Source organism: Etheostoma cragini, chromosome 15, assembly GCF_013103735.1.
Source record: "Etheostoma cragini isolate CJK2018 chromosome 15, CSU_Ecrag_1.0, whole genome shotgun sequence".
NCBI lineage: Eukaryota > Metazoa > Chordata > Actinopteri > Perciformes > Percidae > Etheostoma > Etheostoma cragini.
Genome location: NC_048421.1, coordinates 12,373,298 through 12,400,030, shown reverse-complemented (window position 1 = coordinate 12,400,030; position 26,733 = coordinate 12,373,298). Strand labels below are relative to the sequence as shown.

Sequence of the window (26,733 nt, the reverse complement as noted above, 5' to 3'; positions counted from 1 at the left end):
GGAGTGATACATGTCAATATATATATATATATATATATATATATATATATATATATATTGTTCAAATGAATGTTGGAGCAGGTTACATTAGTCAGCTTTGTTCATATTTACCTAGCGACAGCATCGGTGCCGATGTCCTCCTCCTTTCCAGACACGTTAGCCCAGAAGGTTCTGACTGCGTCCTTGTCTTTAGCACTGAGGGTAGTCATCTTGTCTTTCCTTGACTATTTGTGACTGGTCCTCCTAACCGCGGGGGTTTTATGCTTGAAACAGAGCATGGACGGACACACCCAGGACCACCTCGATGATCGAAGATAGGCTCCGTGAGACGGTCCACGTGATGAGTTGCATTTCTTTTTTAAGGTTACATAATATAATTTTCCTACCGCGGCCCTTGAAAAAAAGTTACCCATTTTCAGAATGGTTGTTGCCCATAACTAATCATTCGTTAATCTTTCAAAAACAGAAACTACCCTTTTTTGTGTACCTTATTGTAAAGTGTTACCTTGATGTATTTTGCACAATAAAACAAAGCAGCAACAACATAAGGAAAGAAAAAATGCAAGTTCTGCAGATGAGCTTTAAAAAATTAAAATAAAAACCTAGAGGCTTGTAGAAAGAATCTCACCTCAGTAAGTATTACAAATATAAAAGTCATATACAGTATTTCTTATAATTAAACACTCTGTTTAAGAGTTTAATACTGTATGTGCAGAGACTACGTCAAATCCAGGCTCTGCAATCAAGTAATACTAATTTTTGATTTTTTTTATCAGTTGAAACTCTTCCAACATGACTTTAGTCATTTTCTGTGTTTCCTGCCAAATGTGGTGTGTCTAGTTTATCTAACCCACCACACCAGCTGTCAGGGTGGATCCATTTAAAAGAAGAAATAGATAAGATGGTTTTCCAGTGTGCTCTTCAGCTTATAGTGTATAGTTACCCAATGCTGCCTTACATAAATGTATATTGGTCGTTAATTGTAACCACATGAACAGAGTAATTGTTTTAGGGCTAAAAGCGTTTCCATGTTGATATAGTTAAGAGTTAAATAAGGCCCCTGTTCATTTTTAACAGTTTGGCATTACACACTTATAGTGGTCACAGTCATGATTACTCCTGTTGGAGATTATAAAAATAATCTAAGAGAAGTAATTTGACATTTAACTGAACGTACTGTCACACAACAAAGGCTGAATCACTGTGGAGTGCTGGCTGTAAAGTCAACGCTGAAGTGAGTGGACCTTTTCCTAACTTGTATTAAAAATAGACAGATCTTTTCTGATTGGCTCATAGATGGGTCCTCTAAAATGTTATTTTTTCTCAAACATAGTTCATATTAGCACTGTCATGGTATAGACTAAAGGAATTGCTTTCATTGGCATGTTATCTTTTGGACTCCTCCCAAAGACAAGCAGCTGTCTGAGGAACACAGCTGGTGCTTTGTCAAGTGTTTGTAAGAGATTAGTACAGACTCTAAAACTACACATTGTTGCAGTCTTTTAAAGGAATGTACATGGCTGTCCATTATATGCTAAAATAGGCTACAACACCACTTGGAAACCCAAACTTATTTTAATTTTAGTGATGGTTTCAGGCAACAGGCCCACACAGTCGGCCAGGGTTCAACTCTGACCTACAGCCCTTTGCTACATGTCATCCCCCCCCCTCTCTCTTTTCATTTATTCAGCTGTTCTGTCAATAAAAACCTAAAAAGCACAAATATATAATTCATTAATAATAAATAAATCCTGCAGCTTCAAACCCAGGAGGACACCCATATGTGCACAATGCGGGACGTGGGCTACTTACGGTCTCGCAGGAGCTGCCTGAAAAGGGTCAAACCGGCTCTAAGGTGGGCTTGTTTGCATCTGTGATCACAGCTGGCCAAACCCAGGTTTGCAGGCCACAACTGGCAAGGATCGTAGAAGCAGAGCAGGAATTTTTGGCACAACTTCAACCTTCTTCTAAGCTACATGGAGAAGAGAAAATGACTGAATGGGTACAATACCCGCATAACAATACAGAATAACTTTATTGTTAGATCAACGTCTTTTGACTTTTGACAGATGACACTGATGCCACAAGCTGACACTTGCTGGTCAATAAAATTGTTCTGTATACTAAAAGTGTTGCTGGAGTTTTACCTCTTCACAACTGGTGATGTCTAAAAGCTCAAAGTCCTGGTTATTTCACTATGGATGTTTCCCCTAATCAGATGAATGAAGAGGTTTCTTTTCCAGTGCATGCATTGTACACAACATACACAGCAGCGTTGCCAGTATCATTTTGGGTCGAAACTAAATGGAGCATCCTTCAGGAAATTTGTATTGGCAGTGTAAATCATTAATGCAGTTTCCTCTGGGTTAGTTTCCATGAAAGCATTCAGGGTACATTGTACCATCCTATTCCTCTCTGACTATCCACAGAGATATGAGGATGTAATACATTGCATCCTCCAGGTAGAACTACTATATGCTGTAATATATTGCAATTATCCCCAGAGAAGGACCTTTATGCTCTAGATTGGTTTATTTTTTTAATCAATGTTGTTAAACATTGATTAAAAAAATCAATGTTTAATTCTTTTTCCCACTTAAGGAGAATTGTGTGGGAGTGTTTGGCTCACCCTGTTGTGAAAGGGAACTGTGCAGCATTTTATCATTGTTGTTTAATGTAGGCCAAGGGAAAAACTAAACCAGCTGTTTATGTTGGAAGTTAAAACGCCCTCTAGTGGAGATTTCCTAACAGACACAAACACACACACACACACACACACACACACACACACACACACACACACACACACACACACACTTATTTACCAATTACTTCAGGTCTGTAAAAAAAAGAAGAAACATATATAAAACTAGAATTACCACCTAACTGCATTTGTATGCCTCCACAAACCAGACAATAGTTTATCTCTGCCCATGTCTGTCCAGATGCATAAATAATATGTAGTGAAGAGTTTTTTTTATATATTTTCATAAAAGCAACTAACTGTATTGTTTTGGAAAACATGGATGCTTCACACACATCTTCAACCCCGCAGCAGAGAAGATCTACAGTATACAATCACCATAGTATTGGTAAGGTGTGGTAAGATGGGCCCCCAAGATTAGTGTCACCATTTCAGTATCCAACCAAATGTCTCCCCTTCTGTTCTTGAGTATCGGGTTGAATAATGGCCAGAAAACATGCAGAACATTATGATGTCACAGTGCAGTTGAGCTTTGGGATATAAAATGTCACGACTTCCTATATTAGGTATTTCTGTTGTAACGTGTTTTGTCACAGTGACCTTGACCTTTCAAAAGTAGATGTTTGTGCCAAATATGAAGACATTTCCTTAAGTTGTGCTGAGAGATTGCATTCATAAGAATGGGACGGACGCAGGGACGGACAACCCAAAAACATAATGCCTATGGCGCAAGGGCATAACAAACATATCCTAGAAAAAGAACAATATCCCCCCCAAGAGACCCACTGTAATCATGAGCTCAAAATTCACAGAGTAATATTGCAAAAGTATAAATGCAATAGAAACCGTGTGTTCCACATGTATTACTTTATTGTTTTTCCAAAATCCACAAATTAGAAGAGGAGAAAGACAATCTAGAATTTTACATATACCTTCAAAAAACAAACTCAACGGCTTTGCGATTACATAAAGTAGGTGTGAGTTGAAAAATCTAAATGTATAAAAAGATAATTAAATAAAAAAGTGTTTAGTTTATAAAATTTCAATTGCTTAAAAGAGAACATAAAAATCGTGAAAAAGTCTTTAAAAAGTAATAGAAATTTGGACATCAATAGCCTATGAACTTTTGTTCAAGGAATTTGATTTTAGACATAATAACTACCAGTTTATGTTGACATATATTATTTTGATATTCACATCTTACACGACACATCCTTTAAAGACCCCAATCAGTCACTTTCTGGTTCCCTGACAAATCTTATGACCAGAGCGGAGGTGGCTACACCTGTGCTTTCAGTCATTTCTCAACCAAGTCTTGTTAAATCTTATAAACACAGAATATAACAAAGAGATACACTCTAATCTTTCCTTGCTACCATCCAAAATACCTTCACATATAAAAATACAAAGACCATAGTACCGTAGCCTTCAGAGAACAATGTTGACCTCTTTCCTTCTTCCCACTGCTGCTAAGCCTCTGCTAATACTATCACCACATTTTACAGTGTTACAGAGCTGATGGGAGAGATTCATCTTTGGGTAAATGTTGGAAAATCTGGTCAACACACAAAATAATATTTTTTCCTCTGGTTAAAAAAATGTGTTATAAGGTAACCATTGCTTGTGAAATAAAAATTGTAATCCTTGGAGGTCCTGCATTTAGTCAAAAATTTAAGAAAAATCAATATCAAAAATACTCTAGAGTAAATAAACCTTGTGTATAAATATTGATATACTGTTAAAGTGGTGTTTTTTTGTATTTGAGTTTTGTAGCACCAATGAGCGACTTGATGCAAGGGCACTTATCGATGAGAGGGGTGGCTTTTGTTATTCCAAATGACTGTGATGGTCACACACATAATGATGCTACTGTGTAGGAGCTATTGTACGCATTACAATGAAAACACATTGCTCTATAAAGCAACTAATACAACATTCACATGGAATAAAACAACAAGTGTATAATAATGAACTATAAAATGAATCAAATTAACAGTTTTGACTTATAAGTGCCACTAAAAACAGTGCTAACAACTGGATCATTGCAAGACTGGACTTTTCAGATTGTACCCCACACACAAAAAAATCCCTGTTTTAAACACCACTGTGATTAAAACAAACCACCGTGTACAAAGTGCAATGGATAACAACGGTGCAAGCTATCATGTAATTATCTATAATCTATAACACTATATTGTACTTAAATTATGGAGGGTTAAAAAAACCGCACACACAGACTAATTGTTTCTGGTAAGTACACAGATGAAAAAAAAAATCACATTGTTATATGAGTAGGTACTGTGGAGTGGCCAAAGCAGGTTTTATTTTGTTTCACCGGCAGGAGGAGAGGAACCCAAGAGAGGAGACTTTGGTGAAACCTAGACAAGTTTAAAAAACAAGGTATTATTGTTAAAGCTTAAAGGTCATTCACGAGTGTTGATGGGGTTAGGGTTCTATAAGGTGTGATTTGGAGGTCCAGCTTCTTATTTACTTTGCTGGGACCAAGTATACTGCAAAGTCTTTATTGTATGTGAACTGTAAGAAAAACAAGCCAAAGGTTCTGTACATGACTGTAGTAAAGCTGTAGGAATAATAACTGCTAATGTGTAAAAATGTAGTTCAGACATGATTACGCAGGATTGATACAGCTTAACATCAACTTTGTGATCATAAGTGTTTTCCAGGAGATTTGTCTGTGCTTTTTTCCTCAATACCTCAATCTGCTTCATCTACCTCTTCTTCAGTTAGTGATGTTGGTGTAAAAGGGTTGCGCCACAAAGAAAACCTTAATAACTAACGGTAAGTGTGTGTTAGCAGTGTATCAAAGTACTCACAGGGGAAGGAGGCTTCGCAAAGTTGAGGTGAGCATACAAAAGCACAGCAATGTCGTTCTGGCTGGCCTCCAGGGCTATGGACAGAGCAGTGCTGCCGTCCTGTAAGAAACAAGGGGATGATGGAGAGATGATAGATGTGGGGCAGTATGTGCCAAAAGAACAACTGAGAAACAGAAAAAGGAAAATGTAAAGGAACTATATGCTTACATTGTCAGTGAGAGTGGCATCACAACCCGGCACAGACAGTAGCTGACGCACAATGTCCACGTGACCGTGTTCGCAGGCACACATGAGTGCTGTGGAGCCGTCGTCATCACGGATGTTGACCTGTGCCCCGCAGGACAGCAGCGCCCGCACCATGTCCCCTCGACCGTGGCTGACCGCTAGCATTAGCGCAGTCTGACCAGCCTACAAACATGCATTAAGACCTTTAAACTCATCTTCAAACGAAACTAAATTGCCTTCATTTAGACAGCATTTGTTCACTTGCTAAAGCATGCGTCTGGTGAGTAAAGTTCTGCAGTATAATCAGACACATTAGTGAGCAGAATTCTGAAAAGCACATGTAAATGCTCTGTAAGTCACATGAGTTTTGCTGTGTGTGGGGGATGCAGTAAAACCTAATAAACAGTAGAGGGCGCACCTGGCTGGCCTTGGCGTTGACGTCCCCTGTGCGCAGGAGCTGCAGGACGGTTTGCAGGTCAGTGTCAGAGTGGAAAGCGGCCAGAGCTGTCAGCATGATGGCCGTGTAGCCCGCTTTGTTCTGCTTGTCAGCATTACACAGGCCTGTCAGGTATGTAGGGCAATCAGTGTGGCAGGTGATGCAACAGCAGCACAAACAATAACAGGGATGTATGACGTTTTGGACACAAGAATGTTTTAAGATTTGAGGCACTTAAACCTGATTACCTTATGTATTCTTGTCTCTCCCTTCACTCTCTCTCAAGCACATACACATATACACAGACTGACACTCACCGGTGTCCAGCAGCAGTTTCACCACGGGGAAGTTGGAATGGGAGACGGTGTAGTGAAGCGCTGTATTCCCGTTGCCATCTGCTATGTTCATCACAAACTCCAGCAGCTGAGGGGAGACTGAGGCGAAGGTGTTTATATAGGCCTTGACAACAGTCGTGTCCGCTGCTTTGTGACAGGACACGCGCAGCCACTCCTGCAGCACGGTGGTGTAGGCTACCCTCTGAGACAGGACACAATGAGGACAATTAGAGACAAACACACACTTGACAGGCTGTAGAGAAATGCAAGAGCACAGCTCACACACCCTTTTTTTGGTATTACAACAGCTTAAGCTATGTTTTCTAAACTTATTTAAACATTTAGTTAGCTTATATTAAAAGAACCCTATAACATCTAGTTTGAAAAGCACATAGTAAAAAGCATGTCTTTTGTAAGAGTCACGGCAGAGCTCATGATGTTTTAGAAATGTGTTGTGTGCACTTAAGATTAATCCATTTTTGAGGAGCTGCGTTTCCCCTTCATCGTGCTTCTGCTTGTTGTTGCCAGTGTAATAGCTTTTAAAAAAAGACACTACTGGATCTCCTGGAAAGCAGTATCAATACTGAGTGAATTTTCCAGGTTAAAAAGTGAATCAGAACACCTACTGCTCCTTGTTGGCTGAAAGCATTGGGTTCCCCTAGGGCTTTACGCAGGACATGAAGAGCTGACATCAGGCTGTCACTCAGGTCCAGTCTGAGACAGACGAGGAGACAACATCAGTCATTGATGCTCATACACAGGCTTAATAGTACTATTATTACTATATCAGTCTGTCCATCAACCATGCGTATATTTACCTGACTTGCTTGGTCGGTGCTGTGGCAGTGTCATTTCCAAGTCTTTCCGCTGCCAGGTTTGGCTCTGATTGGCCAGAGAGTGCGGTTGTTTCTGACTGGACGGTGTATTTCTGCTTAGTATTCTCAGTGTTTTCAGTGACACACAGCGATGAAGTACATGTAACGGAGGATGTTATGGAACTTTTTTCAGGAGTGGATTCAGTGCTTGATATTGTGGGGGTGATCTCCTGGGTGACTGTGAGTGTTTCTGATGACTGATTGACAGCCTCTTTAGAGACAGCATCATTTGATGTGCATGGAGGAGATAAAATGGAGTCAAAGGCAGCGTCCGTTGCTGGTGACCCGGGGGCTTTTTCTGGCAGTCTAGTGTCTACAGTTCCAGACTGGTTGAGACGCTGCTGTGTGTCTGAAATTATGGCTGGAAGTTTGACGGCAGTCTGTTGAGGTACACAGTTGCTTTCTGGAGGTTGGGAAGCATTGCTGTGGGTTATTTGCTGAAGCTGGACTACCGACTCTGGTAGTTTTTCTTTGGCTTCATGATATTCACTGGAATCACTCCCCTCATCTGAGCTTTCGCTGCTGCTATCGTCTGATGATGTGGACTCATAGCTGCAACACAAGAACAAGTTTCACTGTCAAACAACTTCATGTATTTGCAAGTCATATCTGTTTTATCAAGGTACATAAACAATATTTCTACTTTATAACTGACAGTGTACCTATGGCTGAGTATCGTGGATCAGTGGGTGGAAATGACTGACACTTACCCTCCATTGACTCCAATGAACTGCAGGTTTTTTTTTGTAGAGGGAGATCCTGGTTCACCTTCTGCTTTCCGCTTCATGATGGACCTCAGAGAAGACTGGGGAGATGAGGCTGGAAAGGATACCAGTGATCATACAGTTAATAAAGTAGAAACTTGATGTTGTTAGAACAAATTATGATGGTCAAGGGGTATTTTGAACAGAGTTCAGTCCAGTTACCTGTCTTAAGGCCTTCTTGTGACTGAACGGTCTCTGTGGATATATGCAGATGTGTTTCTTCTTCTTTTGAATGCAACAAACCAATCTGATTACCAGACGTGCTTACAGCAATGGCAGGATTAGCTACAGGTACCGAAGTGGACAACTCGCTCTTTAGGACGTCACGCACCTGCTTCGAACTGACTGCAATCGGAAACTCAACTGGAACATCTGTGAGACAGAAAGAAGACTTCAATTTTCAGCCTTAATTAATAAAATATCTCATGGAGGAATACAATAAGATGAAAATTAAACTACTTTATCTAAAAATGTTCATAAGACCTTATAAACACAACCTCATAAGCCCTGAGTTGTCAATTTACTTGTACAGACTGATGCAATCCAATGGCAATGCAATAGATACTGGTTTATAAATAAATTTGAGTGTCAGAGACCTTCAGCTTGTCCTCTGTGGCCCTCCACAACTCCACCAGCTGGTTGAAGGTAGGGGGAGCTGCAGGTCTCTGCTCGGAGCCGTGTGCCCACCTCCACGACAGTAGGCTGCTCCAGTGTGTACACCTGGATTCCAACAGTTCTCTGTTCCCTCTTTTGGGGCAGTTGTGTAAAACTGACCACAGTGTGCAAGCTGCAACCTTGTGGCTCCTGCCAGCCCACGCTTGTAGCCATGACTGGATGCTCTGCCCGAGGAGCCTTCTGGGCTGCTGCAACTTGCTGTTGGCAGTCCTGCAGGTCCTGCACCGTCCTCTTTAGCTGGTCCTCAAGTTGACCCACTTGATTCTTAAGAGCCTCTGTCTCGGGCAGCAGCCCCAGATCCTCTTCCCGAACGCCGACTCCAATCTCACGACAGCTCCTCAAGTTCTCTGGTCCCACTCCAATGGTGCGTACTTCCCGCTTTGCATCTGGTCGTGCTCCACTCACAATCACTGTGTCTTCAATCTCACACCCTGAGTCTTGAAGCTTTGAGCTCTCGGGTGTGGTGGGAGACAGTGGCCCTGCAGACTTTTTGCTGCTTTTAGCTCCAGTGCTCACATCTTCTTCGGGGATGTCAATGTAGAGCTCTCCTCTGGGACGACCTCGGTTAAAACTCAGACTATGACCCAGGAACTTCTGGCTCTTCAGCTGGACGCTGAGTTGCCGTTTCTCCTCCTGCAGGACAGAGATTTTTACCTGTAGCACAGGGATGGTCTTCACCTGCTCCTCAAGCTCCCTTATCTTCCTGAGGGCTGCAGCCATCTGCTCCCTGACGTGCTGCAGGTGTGCTGGTGTTGGGGTCACTGGGGTGGACAGGCCAGAACTCAATGGGGTAAAGGATCCGCCCCCACCATGGGCTCGGTTAAAGCTGTGTGCACTGCTGAGAGAGGTGTTAGAGCCTGCAATGCTGCTGTGCATGCTGCCCAGGTTGGAGAATCTCCGCCCCTCTTTCTCCTCCTCCAACTTCCTACGTGCATCCAACAGGGTCTTCTCCACCCGGGCGGAGCTGAAGCTGGGTCTCTGCGAGGTGTGGTAGCCTGGGGCACAGTAGGAGAAGGAGGAGTGTCGGCTGTCCATGCTGGTGTTGGAGCAAAGAGACTCTGTGGAGGTCCACCAGGAGCCGGTGTAGCCATAGCCACGGGGCAGGGAGCCATAGCGTGGCCGCCGTTGGATAGGTACCTTCTTGATAGTGTTTCCCTTCTCTATGTCGTTAACATATTTAAGAAAGTCTAGGTCCAGACGGTAGCCATAGGGGGTCTCTACTGAGTAGGGTGCCGCCTCTTGTTCTTTGCCATGCAGAGAAGGGGGAGCAGGCGGGTTGAGTTTCCCTGAGGAGGAAGGAAATCAATTTTAAACAAAACGGAAATCTGCGTCTAATCTTGGGCTCAGACTTTAGAAAATAGCATTAACTTGGGCTACTGTGTATATTTACTCTAAAACAATCAGCAGATTTGGTAGAAAATGTAATGGCACAGTTACTATAACCTGACCATTTATATGTCTAGATAGTTGTTAAATTATATGGAATTTGTTTGACAGTTTATATCCAAACAAAAATGATTCATTATTTCTTTAAAAAAAAATAATAACTTAATTGAGAATTATTTAGTAAAACTAAATGAATCTGCACCTGGGAAGCCAGGGTCCATATGCAGCACCTGAGCCATGATGAGCCTTGGGCTGCTATTCCAACAGTCCCTCAACAACTCTCACCTGTGGGGAGACAGACATGTGAATTTATAAATGAGCATACCAACTATCTTTAATGAGAACAAGAGTGGCTTTTCTTGCAGAAATAACAAGACAGGGGTTAAAGCAATAATACAGGATTGTGTTTGCCCAACAGAAACCTGACCAGATCAGTGTTTATATGAGCATCTTTCTCACAGCATTTTGACTGGTCATAGTAGTTGATAGTCAGCTGATAGTCACGATGGCTCTGTTCTGTTAGTGTTCCAGTGAGAGATGCAAAAACCTATTGTGCACCAAACATGCACAATACAATGACCCTGAAATCAAAGCAGCCATCCTTCGTTTGAACATTTACACCAGTGCTTTTCTTAATGTGACAAGACAAAATGTCTTCTGTGAAAAAGGCATATGGACTACATAGATGCAAGTACTCAACTACATATAGTTTTTATGCCAGCTAAAAACGATTGCTCTTTTTGACCACATAGTTGTTTTTTGTGTGATGGTCATAAATAGTTTTACTGTTTCTTTCACTACCTCACTATACTACCCTCCTGCCTCCCTGTCTAATTTTATCTGTTCATTTTTGGGAGCATAGTGGGTCACAGTGGATTGTGTTTGTTTCTGTTCTTAGTGTTCAGAGAAGAGGAGTTACAGAGGAAAGTTTCCTGGCAGCTAATTCCAGGACAGAGGTTTGAGACTGCCAGTTACAACCTTATTAGGAATCATCTGCGCACGCTAACTTCACCTCTCAATTTAGGGTTTACAGACTCTCTCCTCTTTCTCTCCCTCACTTTCTCCACATCATCACCCTCTTATGTCTTCTCTGATGTCTTTTTTAAATATTTTTTGTGCTGCTTTCTCCCCCTCTCAACATCAGCTGACAATCAGGAGGTTTCAGCTCGTCACTGTCTCTCTCATTCCCTCCGCATTCACTTGCTCAGTACTTCGACACAGAAAGAATAGTGAATTGCTGAGAACTTCAATAGATTTTCCACACAGGGTAATGCATTTCGACTCTTTATAAACAAAAGATTGTGCTTTTTCCTCCCACAGGGAACTTCTCAGTGCCAGCAACGATATAGAGCCCACAACGCCAATGCCTCTGCGTTTGTGTCTGCTTGGAAAAGATTAACTTTCTAGGTCATCACTTTGTGGGAACTGAGGATGTAATGTTTAAGCCATCCACAGCATACCCATTTGGACATCATATTATTTTTGACTTCAGGGAGCTAATATCAGAAGTTTGGACTTCAACCTCCACCTTGTTTTTAGGACATACTCGGTTCACTTCACTTTAAGGCTGTGTTTGTGTTTCTTTAGCAACTGAGTTGAGCTTTCTCTCTTACCCGCTATCTTGTGACCCTAGTCAGTGCTTGGTCGTTTGTGAAAGTAGGGCACTTGGAAACACTGACTAAATTCACTTGGTATTTTTGAAGTTCTGTAGTCAGTTTAATGTCCTGGTGCGACTCCCCTTATCTGTGCCCCTTCATCACCCTCTCATACCAAGATTGCCGCACACTAAGAGGCATGGTAATACTGTATGCATGCATGCACATACAGACCCATTTAAACTCCTCAACTGATTGCGATAGGAAAATATTACTACACTGTTAACTTTATAGTGAAGCGTCACTTAGACTATATTTTAGCTTACAGTTAAGGAATTTATCAGATGTCCTGTATGTCAATTTGAAGACACACTTTATATTAGCCCTGTCAAGATCCAAAAAACCAAACAAGAAAACACAAGATGTTATAGTAAAAAATAAGAATTAAAAGGCATCTGAGGCGGGGCAGTGTGAGTGTCCGTTCCTCTCCATTATGAAATGAAAGCATTAGATTGATTATGTGTTTCATGTTGTACAGTGTGATCTGGGTACGCCTACATGTGTTAGAAAGTGAGAACAGGACAGAGGGAAGAGGAGTGGTTGGGAATAAGTGAGCACGTCTGTGTGTGTCAATGTGTGTGAGAGAGCATGTGTACAAGAGGGTGGAGGACAGCACTGACGGGACAGTTGATGAGATATAATTAGAATCTTCAGTTTGGCAATCAACTGTTCCAGGCCAGCAGACAAGGCGGCTGACACTGTCCATTGCATTCCACTTTGAATGCAGTTTTCTACTCCTTCAAATCATATCTACACACACAAACACATTAATCTCCGCTTCAAAATGTCACTCTCCTTATTGCTTCTCCAGGTGCCATTCGTTCCACATCACCCCCTTAAAATGCCCACGCTAAGGCCTCCACATCTGCTACTCCAACAGTGGCTCATATGGTGTTTCAGATCTGTAAGCATGTGGACTTTCTCCCCGAGTGTGTATGTGTGTGTGGCTGGGGTGGAGTGGTTGACCTTCCTCCCTTTCTCTCAGATTCAAACAGAGTTCCTTTGAAATGACATCTGAACAGAAACCAGTGTGCACCCTTCCTCAGTGTCACACTACAATTCTTTAGACGATTTTCCCTTGCCAGCTTCATCGAGGGCAAATGCCTTGCCCCCATTACACCCCCTACCTCCCCACAGCCACATACCATACAAACGGAAGTTAACATTGCCTGGTCTACTCCCTCCATTCCCTGATATTAAGATTAAGACAACCCTCAGGGGGTAAGGTGCAGGTCACCCAGCACAAATTACATGTCTGTGGTATGTCCTGTAAGATGTCACAAGAATGACCGCATTATACTGAAGCATTTTTACCCCTTGCAGAAACCAGTGCAAATGTACACTGCACATGTACAATGCAGCTTCAGGTTTATTCATTTACAACCAAACTCTTGTATCTGGGGGATTTAAAACTGGATTTGATTTACAACATGTGTATATATTCTTGTGCCTTTGGTGTATCAGAGGATTGAGACCACCCTGAAAAGTGATTTAGGATGTCAGGCATAATTTCAAGGTCATCTTTCTCAGGTTTATCAAACTCATTGCTTCCATTCATTGAGTCACCTCATTATTATTGCCATTACAAAGGATTAGAAAATCAGAAATACCACTCTTCCCACCACCCAGAAAAGATCTTTTTGGATTTTTCCACTGCCTTACTGACTCTCTCAGACTTTAGTGATTACTATTCTGCTCAAGCTTGGGAATGGTTTGTGAATTAGGAAAGGAGGGATTTATTTTCCGCTTCATACCAACTGCTCGTGCTGCAAGGATGGGATCTCTCCTCCCCGGACTCCTTGCTCTCACTTCCTTTTCTTGCAGTCTTACAGTCAGCACCTGTGCAAAACAAGAATAAAGGAAACTTGAACTTAAAACCTAATTTAAAAGTGCATAGTTCTGTTGACAGAGATCAAAATAGACAGGTTACAAAAGAGTCACCCCACAAGACTATAAACACAGGTTGCAAAGCCAGAAAAAATCCAAAACATTCCAGTGGTTTTGACTAACACGCCGGATGTAAACAACATACTCCAATGACATGCCAATCACTCTCTGACCTCCTTGTAGTGCAGCCTGGATGAAGCTTGATTCATGCATAGCTGTTCCCCTCCTCTTCCAGCTTTCTAGAAATGCTCCCCCACCCCATTCCTCTTTCCAAGTCAAGGCTCTCTAATCAATTCAAGGTTGGGAGCCTCCCTGCCATGTGATTGGGCAATGTTTTCTGTTTCCTTGCCTCTGTGACTTGCACACACAAATCCATGGGCAGACACACCCATGGAAGTTGTGTGGGAACAGCCATCATCTGCACAGATCACCTTAAAGCCAGACTGATTTCCTGGGCCTTATAATGCGTTCCCTTCATGGACAACCCAGACTTGAAGCTTGCGCTGTAACCTCTGCGTGTATGTCCACCAGATAAGATGCATGACTGTGTCTGCTGATTCTCATACATTCTGCTCTGGTTGCCCAGAGTTAGGCTGCTGTTTCAGTGTGTTTGGCATTTTGTCAGGGGGTCTGGCAGCCTAAAAAACATTGATAGGTGACCTTTGCATAATATCATAACAAGACTTGTTGTTCAGTTCATTGTTTCATATTGTTGTCATGACAATACCACAGAGGGTGGACGGGTAGGGGGAGAAACAGACCTTTTAGACGAGAACGACAGCCAAATCACAAAGAGCCATTCATTCAGCCCCTAGTTCCACAGCTGGTTCTAATATAAATCAAGGAGGGGCATCTCAGAGAGAGAGAGAGAGAGAGAGAGACAAATGATGTGTGCATAAGTATGTGGTAAGGAAATTTGCTTTAAAACAAACAAACAGTTGATGAAGTGCTGTAATGGACCCACACACTGACATAAACTGGAAATACAAGGATTTAATGATTGATATCTAGATCTAAAAGTGCCTTAGGCTCCAAAAATGGCCGGCTATCTGTGATGCTTATTGTTTAAGATAATACAATATTATGAATGCATCCCTAAACGATTTTAGAAACGTATGTATCAATGCCATAAACTGCTCTCAAAGGATAGGATTAAATACAGTGAACTATGTGGTTGGCAAATACTTCTATAAGACAAATACCAAACGTTACAGGAGACAACTTGAACTCCCATCGACTCCCACACAGCACAAATGAAAACACACAGATCTCCTAACACTGTCTGAGGCCTGAAGACTCCCACGGATCAACAAACACAGCTGTAGCTTTTAAGTTGATTTATTCAGGTAAGGGCACCAATGTTATGAATGCCAAGTGATTTAGATGTATGATTATACATTTCTGATGTATTATTGCCCTAATAAGTAGCAAAATTTTGACAACAGATGAACCTTTTTTTAAATGTCAATTTAGCACAAAAAGGCAGTGCATGTGACAATTTTCTCATACCAAACTACCAATGTGGCAAAACAGAGCCAATGTGGCAATAGTCTAAAGCCTGATGAAGAAAGGGTTACAGGAAAAGGGAGCTCCATCTTTCTATTCCCCAAGGATCCAGAAACAACCCAGTCACTTCCTCCCAGCCCAGGAGAAAGAGTAACAAGGGGAGAGCGCAAACCAGATAGAAAAAGGGGTAAGAGAGAGAGAGAGAGAGAAAGCAGAAGAGAGTTGTACAGTATGGGAGGAAGGGTGGGAGAGAAAGAGTGGGAATGTGCGGAAAGAAAGGCAAAACTGCAGGAGGAGGGGGGAAGAAAAAAAGAAATGCTGCCGAGAGTTTTAGATGGAAACTTCTCGAATAAGAAGACGATGACTGTTCTCAGAGTTGGACTCCACCAGTGTGAATCACCGCTGTTGACACCAGAATGTATTCTGCTGCTGTAAAAGCAGGAAGATCAGAAAGATCACACAGGCTGCAGGCTCCTCACAATGAGAATATACAGTTTCAAAGGCCCTTTCCTCATAATCTTAAATGGCTCCGCCTAAAAGATTACCATCATTTGTGCATTCCACTCCTAAAAATAGAGCGACAATAGAGAATCCCTATGAGAAGCTGCACTTTGTCTAACTAAATAAAGCTGATTGTTCTTCAGAGGTTTTCTTCTCAGAGTAACAGGCCGCAAAAACCTTAATATAGATATGAAGAAAAGTTTTAAATGTTAGGCTACATAAAGATCACTACAGGACCCACGGTTGTTAATCTATCTACCAAGACTTCTTTGTCCTCCTCCCCACCCTGCAGCACAGATGGCTTCTTTCAGCCAAATGGTCCTGCATGAATAATAAATCAGAAGAAATTACAACAAATCTCTACCCTGAACAGCTAAAGAATGCTAAATGTAGAAGCAACAACAGCCATTTGTCACAAAGCATAATGTAGCTGAACAGTGTACGTCACTGCTCGACAGACAGGGCCTTCACCATGTGAAACGAGGCCAGATGATCTCATATAAACATGGCAATACAATGTGTTCTTATGCTGCTGGTGGACATGTGGTTTTTGACTAATTTGGGCTTTAAATTCAGGACAGTGAAATCATAACCCAGAGTGACGTCCCCTCCAGGATTCTCTGCCCTTAAGCAAAAAAGCCCTGTTTTTTACATTAAGCCGTGGTGGTAAGGAGGAGCAGACGGCGTTGGGCTGAGCAGTCTGGCTAGAGTCCGGCCAAGGGGAGGGGCCGGCCAGCTCCCATTACTCCTGGAACGGGAGCAGAGTAAACACCCGCCAGTCTCCTATTGGTCATTGTGCTGTCCTCCAACAGGAAACGGAGCAAGGGTGGGGCTGAGCTGCAAGGAGCGGCACCGGAAAAAGCTCAGAAAAAGGGCATTTGAGAAAAAGAATTCCAGTGCAGTTGAGTGTGGAGGTGGGGATTAAAAATGATGCAGAGCAGAGAGGCCAGAGCACTGCTTTAAGGGAACTGTGGAGTCTGGTGGGGAGGAAGACGAAGTCCAGACGGCAGTAAGACGGGTGGTGGAGAGCCGGTCAGAGCAGTGTCGGGGTCAAAAGCTCAGGTACTGAGTATACATAACACAGCCAAGCAGAGGTAGTAACTAAGGATGCTCCAATTAATCAGTTACTGATCGTTATCAGGCAATAAAGCCTTTAAATAGTTTGATCGATGGTCTCCATAAAGGCCAATCAGATTGATCGATTAGATGACGCCCTACTCAGGAGAAAAATTTTTACTACTACTGAAAAAATGTCTGCAGTGATTGAATGAACATTATTTAGATTTTGAGCTACGACAAAGAGTTAAACAATTACTAACATTTTTTTTAAACATGTGTGATTGTTATGTCACGGCTTCTATTTTCAGTTCATTACAGTAGGATGACAAGCCTAAAATATTTTACACCTCATGCCTTTTTATCTTGAGATCCCAAGATATGTGATTGTGCTTTCTTTGCTCTGCACTTTACGTTTAAGTACACTTTAAGTTTGAGTAAATTAACAATGACAGTTTCTTTGGTAATTTATTTGAAATTACGCTTCTTTCTTAAGCTCTAAGCTGTTTAAGGTGTGTTTCTAAGAGAGGAAGTAGAATGTTGAACGTTTCCTGTCAATAAAAGTAAACGGTTGACAATTCACAATACATTATCTTCTGTTAATTTTAATACATTTAAAATGTTGTTGAGACTATTAAAATTCATATTTTTTAAATATCTGATGATAAATAAAAGGCTTCAAATAGACCCGGTGATGGTGACCAGTGATCGGTATCAACCAATACTGCTTTCAGCAATCAGTGATCGGATCCAAAAATCCTGATCGGAGCACCCTAAGTAGTAACCTTACTGCAGCAGTGATGTAGTAAAGTGGTTCCCTCTCTGGAATCTAATCAATTACTTTCTGATTCAATGAAAGATGTTGATCAAAAGACTTCAGACATAAAGAAAATAAAACAGGCCAGGAAAATATCCACATTGACTATTCCAACACGTGTGTGTGCTTGACTGGACAGAAAAGTCCATCTTGTTTTTCTGAGTGTATTAATGTATTAAAGAAGATCAAGTAAGATTATTTGGTCCTTACTGCCTATAAAGCCAGATTAGTCCATATGTTCACTGAACAGACTCCTGTACTGGATGCCCTAATCAATACAGTTAAGTAGAATCATTAACCCGCTCTGTCTTCACCAAATCAGGCTGATGCTACTTCTGCAATTTACTGGGCCGGAAGTTTATCTCTACTTTATAAACCAATCAACCTCTAATACAACTGAAAACTTTAGGTTTTATCGTAACAAATTATGTTGTAAAAATGTTTAGGGGGGTAAACATGAATAAGATACTTATTGCTTTCTGATCTAAATGGGATAATGGTGCAAATTGTATAGAAAGAAAAGACATACACAACCTGGCGGCATGTATATTTGCTGAAAAGGCCTGTTAACGTTATAGGTTCCTTTTATCACTAGCTTTCAGTTAATGCTGTATATTGTTTTAACATAACAGTTCATTCATCATGCAGTAAAACAGTCCAAAATTGCTTTTCAGTGATAGACCCTAGACAGTGACAGGCAATCCCATGCAGGTTCAGGGTGTAATTTCATTAGCCTCAGTAAACCATTTAAATGCCCGGCGTGTGGCCCACTGTGCAAATGGGGTTTATAACCCTGCATTCCTTAACAGCACCCCTGGGTCCAAAAGCTGTAATGAGACAATCACATTCCAGTTTGGGTTAAAAAAAAAAAAAAAAAAAAAAATACTGCTGAAGGAAACTCCAGCTGCACACGAACCTGACCAGAGAGATTCATGGGGACTCCCAGGGGTCTCCGTTAGGATTCCAGGGGGTCCCCAGACAAACGAGGAAGAGTCAGGTTTCACTGTTGTTACACTAACACTCACAAGACCTCAAAACAATAAGGAAATATTCACTTGCCTGTTTATTAGGTACGCCTGACTAAAATGAATACAAGATTCTTTCAGGAAACTAAATGTTGGAGCCACAGACAACAGCCTATGTAACGGAATTAATGACAGCACAGAGCCCGCCTGAGTGCCATGCAGCTGCTACAATCTTTGGCTCTCTGCTGGTAGGTGATTTAATACAGCTAGAAGCCCATTACACAACAGCAAGACAGGACAGTGGTGTATTGTATGATGTAGTGTAACAGGCTGATGACTACCCCCACATCCTGCCAACTTCTGCATGTCCTTCATCATGACATCTGATGTGTTTACTGATGAATCAGGACAGTCTACCACACATAGTATGAGACATCCTGTCACATAAAGTTAATCATTAAACCAACATTCCTCCATAAGGGGGAAAGGGGAAAGGGGGGAAAGATCCATGTTTGACCTAACGTCCTAGTTTATTAAACCAAATCAATGATCAGTTTAGAGCAAGTGCAAATGATCACAAATGCGGTTAAATACAGTTTTTAGTTGGTTCCACCGCTCCCTGCCCAGCTGACACACAACCCCATCAGTCCTCATCCATCTTCCGAGGGTAGCCTATGAACTCCTCAGTGACCAGTGACCACTGACCGGCAACAGGCGGCCAGAAGAGCACATTAGAGGGCAAGAAGCGGCAGAGAAAAGCTGACTAACATCTGGAAGTAATGAGAGCTTGCATAATGCACGGACCCACCCTCTCCCCTAGTCTCTACTGAGCTTTCCCTTTTTTTTTTTAAAGAAATTAGAAAATGGTTAGATTTGGTTTAACGAACATGCGAGAGGCATTTGGAAAAAATTCATAATCAAGGACAAACAGAATACAAACACCCAAATACGTTGCTCTTTCAGACACGACGTTGGGGGAAAATATGGCTTTGCAACATGCAATACTGTCTGTAAGCTCGCTGCAACACTGAAACTCCTGCTTTTATTCATGAAGACAAAAGTTGAGGTAGCCTACGTCGCGTGGCAACCCTCTATCTCTCGCTATGAGCCCTCTACGAAAACATCACTCAGGCTATGATGAATTTAACAGATAGCATTCTGTATAGAAAATGCAAAGCTTTTGTTGAGCCATTCACCTATTTTATCACCCCCAATGAAAGGGTCGCTGTAAACACACATTTCAGTTTGACAGACTCACTTTTAGTACACACAATAAGAATACCATTATTATTATGATATTATTGAGATATTTCGTTGACCGCGCTTCTCGCCGCCGTGCAGTTAGCCTCCAATGATGCTCTAACAAAAAGGCACGCACCGGAGGAGGCTCAACCGTGAGACTTAGTTTAACATTCCTCTGAAGGTAAATGCTAATGTGAATTCATGAAAGCTAATTAGTCCAACAAGCAGGTAGTAATGTGAGTATAAGTGAAGCTGGGGTGGTTTTGGAGGATAAATGAGCCGTTACTTCGTAAAGAAAGGACCGGGGGAATGGGTATAGGACCGACGTTTCACAAAGTCACACTCACAAAAGACGCCTTGTCTCCAGCGCTTTTAAAATAACAGTTTGACAAAGAGAGACTAATGCAGTATCAAACAGAGAAATTGTAGCTTATAAGCTGTTCTTACCTGCCCTCTAGAAATCCTTTCTGCCGCCTCGGCCCAAGAGCGCTCACTGACAGAGAGACAAAAACACTGCAGCCAAGATGCTGCTCTCCCCCTCCCGCGCTTCTTAAAGGGCCAGCGGCCACGAGGCAAAGCAGCGAGCTCACACCTACGGCTCACACTGTACCTCCGTCATCTACACTTACAGGGGTAAGATCTGTTAAGGAAGGTTCTCCAAAGTTCTCCATGGACATTAAAGAACCTCAGTGGAAGAACCTGCCAGATCCTCTTTACACTTTTGGATGTACAAGCAAGTACAACAAGCTTCCCAGAAAGTACAATAACTTTGAAGAACCTTCCAGATTCCTTGAGTACCAGTCAGGAACATTTAATGACCTGCACCAACTTCTAAGTAGAAGACAAAAGAAAGGGGGAGGGAGAGACAGAGAGACAGACACAAATCCAATAGCATGTTTGTTTGTCATATGCAGGAAATATCGTGAAAGGCTGAACACTCACAATATATTTCACTAAGACCAATCTATAACTAAAAACAACGATTTTGAGATTCACAGCTTGGAATTTATTAATTACAGTAAGATTTTTGGTTACTACCCCACAACTAAACTACAATACTGAGAATTGAGTGAACATGTCAACTGGAAAACTCCCAGTCCTCAGCTCTGATTGACTGAGCATTCGCAAGTCTTTGTTAAGTACCTGAATATAAACACGGGGCCCTTCATTCTGGTAAATTACACTAACATTGCAGGCTATAATATGGATCGTCATACCGCCACAGGATATGAAGACTAATGGTATTTGTTGGGAGTCTCCTCATTCCACAACCCGATATCAGTATGGAAAAGAAATGACAGGAAGACATCTGGATCAAATACATCTTTGCCTTCTTTATAACCACGCAAAACAAACTTTAGTGAATAATGCAGGCCTGAGTGGAAATAGAAAGCATTGGGATTTAGCAGAGGGTCTTGAGTGCTATGGTCTATCAAAAGCCACAGTAGGTTTTTATAACTTATAAGTGAATCACAAATCACTTTCAGTTATTTTATCAGATACTGCAGGTCATTCATCTGAGAAATTGGTTTCTTTTCTCTGAAAAAAACAGAAGGGTGTTTACCACACTGAGTGAAAAATTAAAATATTCCAAAAATGTATCAATACTGCAAGTTTTTAACAGAGAAAATAACTCTTTAACATAAGAATATGGTTTGAGAAAGTGGCATGAAATAATTTCCCCAAAAAGTTACACAAGTTTGTATATTTGTCGGAGATCGGGTTTGATAGGGAAATAGTATTAGTTTTATTTACCAGCATGTTTTTTTTTATTCATTCATTAACTTTTTTCTTTCTTTTTGGGTGATGCTATCTGTATGGTTAGTTTGACTGTCACATCCTTGTTGTGTTTTTGCTTTGTCCTGTGTGTCCGTTAAAATATACAATAAATAACTGACAACATAGAAACTCATTTACAAAAACAACACGTTTTAAACTATCTTAATAGTAGAATAATATTAAACAGGCCTACTATAAAACAATGTGATACCAATAGTATAAAGTCACTATTTTCAGTTATTGTCACTATGAAACAGTATCATAAATGTATTATAGTGAGTGAAATTTGCATTAGACTACTACAATAGAGTGTCTATTCTTCAGCTCTGTAGCCACACACAAATGAAAACTGACCAGAGGTGTCAGAAGAAAAATTTAATAGAAGGCAGTAAAAAAGTAAATAAATAAAAAAATGTTTATCTAATTGGTAAAAAAAACCATAAAATAACCAAAGAATGGATATTTTAGTAGTTACATTGTTAATGTGCTGCAGTTTGTTTACAATAGTGCAATATAATAGAAACAGTAGTTGGAAATAGCTGCAATGCAAATAAATCTGCTTCAACCAGGGTGTTGGACACATCTCCTTATGCCACACATATAATGCAAAATGTTTCAGCAATTCAGTTATCAGACTGTACTGCAGGGTGACAGTGCATGTCACAGTTTGAACATATTTGTGTGGGTGAAGGAGAAGGCCTGGCCAACGGCAGTGTTACTGTGATAAACATCTGATGTGACAGCAGTGCATTACAAGAGAATTTCACAGTTTAAAAAACACATTTAAACATCCCATCCTGGCTTTTCCCCACTACAATAATCATTTTCTTTCTAAAACTGCTACTACAGTTCATTCCTGCTGGAGACGGACTAGGCCTGAGGCCTGAGCTTTGTCAGAGTGAGTCCACCTCCGCTCTTTAATGAATTCTTATAACGAGAGATAGGCAGATAAATGTGACAACTCGAGGAAAAAGGAATGTCAGTTATTTGGTCTGTTGATAACAAAAGAAAACTCCCTGGGACTATTTAATAACTAAGTCTGGCAGTGAGTACTACCAGGCATAGTTTAGAAACAATATCTTACAAATTAAATAAGGCCACTACACAAAACAGACAATCTATAGCCTCTTCAAAAGCAAACACAAGAAGCAAAAGTAAAACAGAACTCCCAAACGATTTGGATACAAAATGTGTTTGGCAGCTCTGGTCCTCTAAAAACTTAAGTTAAACCCAGATCAAGCTCAGGGAGATTACTGTAAGGACACTACTTTTGAAAGCTTAGTTTAAAACACTGACATGTCAGAGCCTTGCTCCAAATGTCGATGTTTACAGTGCAGATAACTTCCCAGTATAAACAGCCAAGGTTTTCTCCTATAGAGGTGTGAGAGTGGTGGCGATGGGGGAGATGGTTCAGGAGGGAAAGAGGTGACAAGTGTGTGTGTGTGTGTGTGTGTGTGTGTGTGTGTGTGTGTGTGTGTGTGTGTGTGTGTGTGGTGACAGTGGTGGGGGGGGTATTATGGCGTCTGGGTGGCCAGGGGGTGGGTGGGTAAAATAACGAGCTAGACGAGGAAGAGGACAGTGCGTGTGTGCTTGTGACAGCTGGTTAGCAATACAGTGGGGGGAGGGGCAACAGACGGGACGAGATGTGGCTAATTTCTAAAGCTTGTTTTTCTGTGTTGTTATCCAGTTTGTTGCACCTCAACAGTCAACTCTGCGAAGACTCGACCTACTGTAGGAGTTCCTGTGAGACAAAAGCAAGACAATACAGAATGTTGTAAGGGTTTTGGTTTATTTTGCTAAAAAAGTGTATCTGAAAATATGCCAAATCAATTGAGGTGTTATTAGTGTAATATTGAATTTTGTGACAAATATTTGTTATTAGTTCATTTTAGAGATAAAATCTGACCCTGGGAGTTAAGGAGTGAAACTTGTGAATAATGTCTTTTTGTTGCACCCCCCTAAGCCTGCATGACTCTGAATGAGTATCTGTTTTCAAAGAGTAAGAATGAGGTAAAACCACCTCATGATTTTAATCTGTGTTGGTTGTCTGTTCACAGAGTAACATCACTAAGTTACATTTTATCTCCATATAATGTTTTAACATCTATTTACATTTAGTTTAATAAGTCTGGAAGAAACATCTTACAACATATACATTTGTTCTCAGTATTAAAGCTTCGCTTGGGCAGGTGCTTTGACTGTAGCTCTGTTTTTAATTAGGAAGCAGCAGTCCTCAGACCGTCACATGCAAACACAGAGCTGATGCCAAAAGCAGATGAAAATAAAAACATATGGAGATAGTTTCCATTGTCAAACAGGCAATAATTCTTGAATAACTGTACTAATCTTCCTTATAAATGAATGTAACATTTTTGCAGAATGTGACCATTTTTAAGAAGCAGCATGAGCTCATTGTGTGTGTGTGTGTGTGTGTGTGTTTAGTGTCTCATGTTACCTTTGTGTTTGTGCAGTCTGTGCTGGCAGGGTTCTGTATAGCTGGGGGATCTTGCGGTTGATGAGAGGCCCCAGAGCTTCTTTCAGTTTATTGTAGTTCCTTTCCATTTCTCTATGGTACTCCTTCTGATCTGGTCCAATCAGGGCTTTATTCTTCCTCAGGGCATCCTCACACCTGCACGAAAATGAACAGAGAGGACAAATGGAGTTGGGGTTTTGTTTTTATTAGCAGTCTGCGTCTGGGCCGTAGAGTGTGTCATCACCTCTTAGTGAAGTCTTTAAAGCAGAGGCGCAGTTTGTTGTGATGGCGAAACAGCTTTGGATCATCAGGAATGTCGGAGAGAAAGACCTGCGCCACCTCCAGGGGGCCCTGGGAGGGGGAGGAAGGGTTACATATATATACGAAGGAATGTCTGTCACTATTTAAAACACTGGCCAGACTTTCAATGTATATCATATATAATATATATTAATTAATATTAGTATCCAGGAGGATTTGGCATTTTAAATGCATTATGGTTATATATCATCAGTGGCAAGTATCTAAACACCTGGTTGACAGTGGTGCCCACAGAGCCCTGCAGAACCATCTGCAGCATCTTGGCGTCTGCAGGGTCTTGGTTTGTAGCAAAGGCAAGCTCTTGAGTCTTCTTTTGCATGTCCTCAATGGCCACCTCCATGGGGACAAGAATGATCTAGATAATCAAAGACAACAGAAATAGTTGACTATTTTCCACCCCATTCACCACAATCACATAACAACTGAACAAAAATCCCTCCTCAACAGACACCCACCTCCTCCTTGTTGATAACATTGATGCGTGTCTTGATGTAAGGGAAGGCGTGAGATGTTGTAAGGATGCTTTTGCGTTTGTACTGCTCATTCAGGTCACCGTGGGCTCGGCCGTCCAGAGTGAAAGGAGTACAGTACATGAAAGTACGCAGGTTGTAGTTCTTATCAAAGTAGGTGATTCTTTCCTTTAGTTCGTATGTGTCGAAGAATGGTTCAACGTAAGTGATCTGAAGGTAGGCCTGAAAGAAGCACAAACAGTCATCTGTACACTTCTATTTTTCGCAAAATCTCTATTTATATAGTATTAGTCACAACATGAGTACATATCAAGCTACCTTGTTGGGATCCAGTTTGCTTTTGTCCACTGGGTTGGAGTCCTTGATAATTTCAACCACCTCATCCCCAAACCTCTCACAGTAAAACTCCTGTTCACCAAAGAGATTCATCTTCAGAAATAAGTTTCTCATAAATCATTAATGACACCTTTATTAGTATCCTGAGTAGTATACATGCCTCAAGTCTGTGGGAGATCTCAGCCAATTTGGTGATTGATGGCTCCTTGTAGACAAACTCTTGTTCATCCAGGTCTCCAAACCGGCAACCATAGAAACCCACTCGGAAGTACGTCCCAAACATTCTCTAAACACTAAAGACGGGATGAGAAGATGAGATGATTTTCTAAAAAGCCTAGGGTAGTTTAAAAATATAAACAGAACACAACAATCTCTCTGTGCACTTGGGGTTTTAGTATATGACTTACACATGACTTTTGTGATTTTACAACTTGTCCCTTATTTTTCCAGTTAGTGCCAGTTTTCTTTGTTCTTAATATAGGTACACATCAAGGTTACACAGATGAAAATGCTCTCTTGTTACTGTATAACGATGATTGTATTTAGGAATAGAAGAGCAACTGGTGTAGGACAAAGACAAAATATACTGTATATCTAGGCTGGAATGTTGTTTCAACACAGTAAGAGGGTGGCAGAAATGGATGGAAATGGTTTTGTAACAGTGGCTTGACTATGTCAAAGTGTGAAAGCAAGTTTTGTTTACTCACCAGTAAGATATAATTCATACCAGAGAGGAGAACAAGAAATGAAGAAGAAATAAAACATTGTCAACACAAAATAAAAAGGAGTGGCTTAATTAGTTTGTCCTTTAATTGAATATGCTCAATATACCAAATTAATATTTTACCTCCCATCCTGAACTCTGGAAAGTTGAAAAAGAGAAGGCACATATCAGGGGGAATCCAGGTTAAAACAAATTTCTCATCAACACTAACAGCCCAGTTAATTGCTGGTGATTTCAGAGTCAACTATCAACTCACTTGGTTGTAGACTTTGTTGAAGGCATCCTGCAGCTTCCCGTGGACGGTAGCCAGCTTTTTGAAGTCTCTGTTGGCTTCATGGATGGGCAGCAGAATCTTGTACACTTCATTTATGGCCTCGTACATGGCGGCCTGGGGTTACGGCACAACGGAAAGCCAGTTTTAAACATACCGCCCAATCACATAACACTCCTTCAGCAATATTAATGCTGTAACTTTGCTGTGTTAACATACAGTCTGTCACCATGTGGTCGGAGAATAAGAGTCGTACCATGTTAAAAGAAGCAGCTGCTTGCTCCAGGAGGCCCACCAGACCAGACTCGCTGAAGTACTTCCCAGCACAAATCCCCTCCTCCTCTGGGGACAAGACGTCATCGGATACGGCTGACTCTTCCAATACGTTGGATGAAACATTCTGAGGGAAAAACAGAGATGACATAAAATATAAAATCTTTATATTTGCACATTTCAACAATCATAGGCTTAAGTCTTGTTGCTCCAGTTTTGGGAC

The 26,733-nt window shown here is 41.3% G+C and overlaps 2 protein-coding genes across 6 annotated transcripts in view; both read right to left on the bottom strand.

The window, feature by feature from the left end:
- Positions 1-3,547: 3,547 nt before the first annotated feature.
- On the bottom strand, positions 3,548-20,417 carry kank2 (KN motif and ankyrin repeat domains 2). 3 transcript variants are annotated; one of them, XM_034894194.1, is made up of 13 exons: positions 20,311-20,417; positions 13,644-13,728; positions 10,437-10,519; positions 8,770-10,134; positions 8,336-8,545; positions 8,120-8,228; positions 7,353-7,961; positions 7,161-7,248; positions 6,517-6,736; positions 6,182-6,324; positions 5,746-5,946; positions 5,539-5,637; positions 3,548-5,082 (listed from the first exon to the last, which is right to left on the bottom strand). In XM_034894194.1, the coding sequence occupies exons 3-13, from the start codon at positions 10,471-10,473 to the stop codon at positions 5,026-5,028; spliced, it is 3,138 nt and encodes a 1,045-aa protein (XP_034750085.1). In that variant the 5' UTR covers positions 10,474-10,519; positions 13,644-13,728; positions 20,311-20,417; the 3' UTR covers positions 3,548-5,025. The 3 variants fall into 3 exon arrangements, with proteins under 3 accessions (XP_034750085.1, XP_034750086.1, XP_034750087.1); XM_034894195.1 differs by lacking the exon at positions 20,311-20,417 and adding an exon at positions 14,538-14,556; XM_034894196.1 differs by lacking the exon at positions 13,644-13,728 and having other exon boundaries at positions 20,311-20,393.
- Positions 20,418-22,002: 1,585 nt separating this feature from the next.
- The window catches only part of LOC117958015 (dedicator of cytokinesis protein 7-like), a 32,092-nt gene continuing 27,361 nt past the window's right edge, over positions 22,003-26,733 (bottom strand). For all 3 annotated transcript variants that reach the window (XM_034894191.1, XM_034894192.1, XM_034894190.1), the window contains 10 exons: positions 26,494-26,637; positions 26,223-26,354; positions 26,090-26,104; positions 25,403-25,528; positions 25,225-25,314; positions 24,892-25,128; positions 24,648-24,791; positions 24,360-24,466; positions 24,098-24,271; positions 22,003-23,383 (listed from right to left, as the gene is read on the bottom strand). In XM_034894191.1, coding sequence (XP_034750082.1) covers positions 23,341-23,383; positions 24,098-24,271; positions 24,360-24,466; positions 24,648-24,791; positions 24,892-25,128; positions 25,225-25,314; positions 25,403-25,528; positions 26,090-26,104; positions 26,223-26,354; positions 26,494-26,637 — 1,212 coding nt within the window. In that variant the 3' untranslated portion in view covers positions 22,003-23,340. The remainder of the gene's footprint in view (positions 23,384-24,097; positions 24,272-24,359; positions 24,467-24,647; positions 24,792-24,891; positions 25,129-25,224; positions 25,315-25,402; positions 25,529-26,089; positions 26,105-26,222; positions 26,355-26,493; positions 26,638-26,733) is intronic.

Excerpts from the sequence above, each read along its gene's own strand:
- kank2 (XM_034894194.1), bottom strand. The coding sequence starts at position 10,473 with ATGGCTCAGGTGCTGCATATGGACCCTGGCTTCCCAG. Across the intron at positions 7,249-7,352 it reads GCACCGACCAAGCAAGTCAG|ACTGGACCTGAGTGACAGCC; the intron begins GTAAATATACGC and ends CGTCTGTCTCAG. Across the intron at positions 5,083-5,538 it reads TTGCGAAGCCTCCTTCCCCT|GTTTCACCAAAGTCTCCTCT; the intron begins GTGAGTACTTTG and ends AAACTTGTCTAG.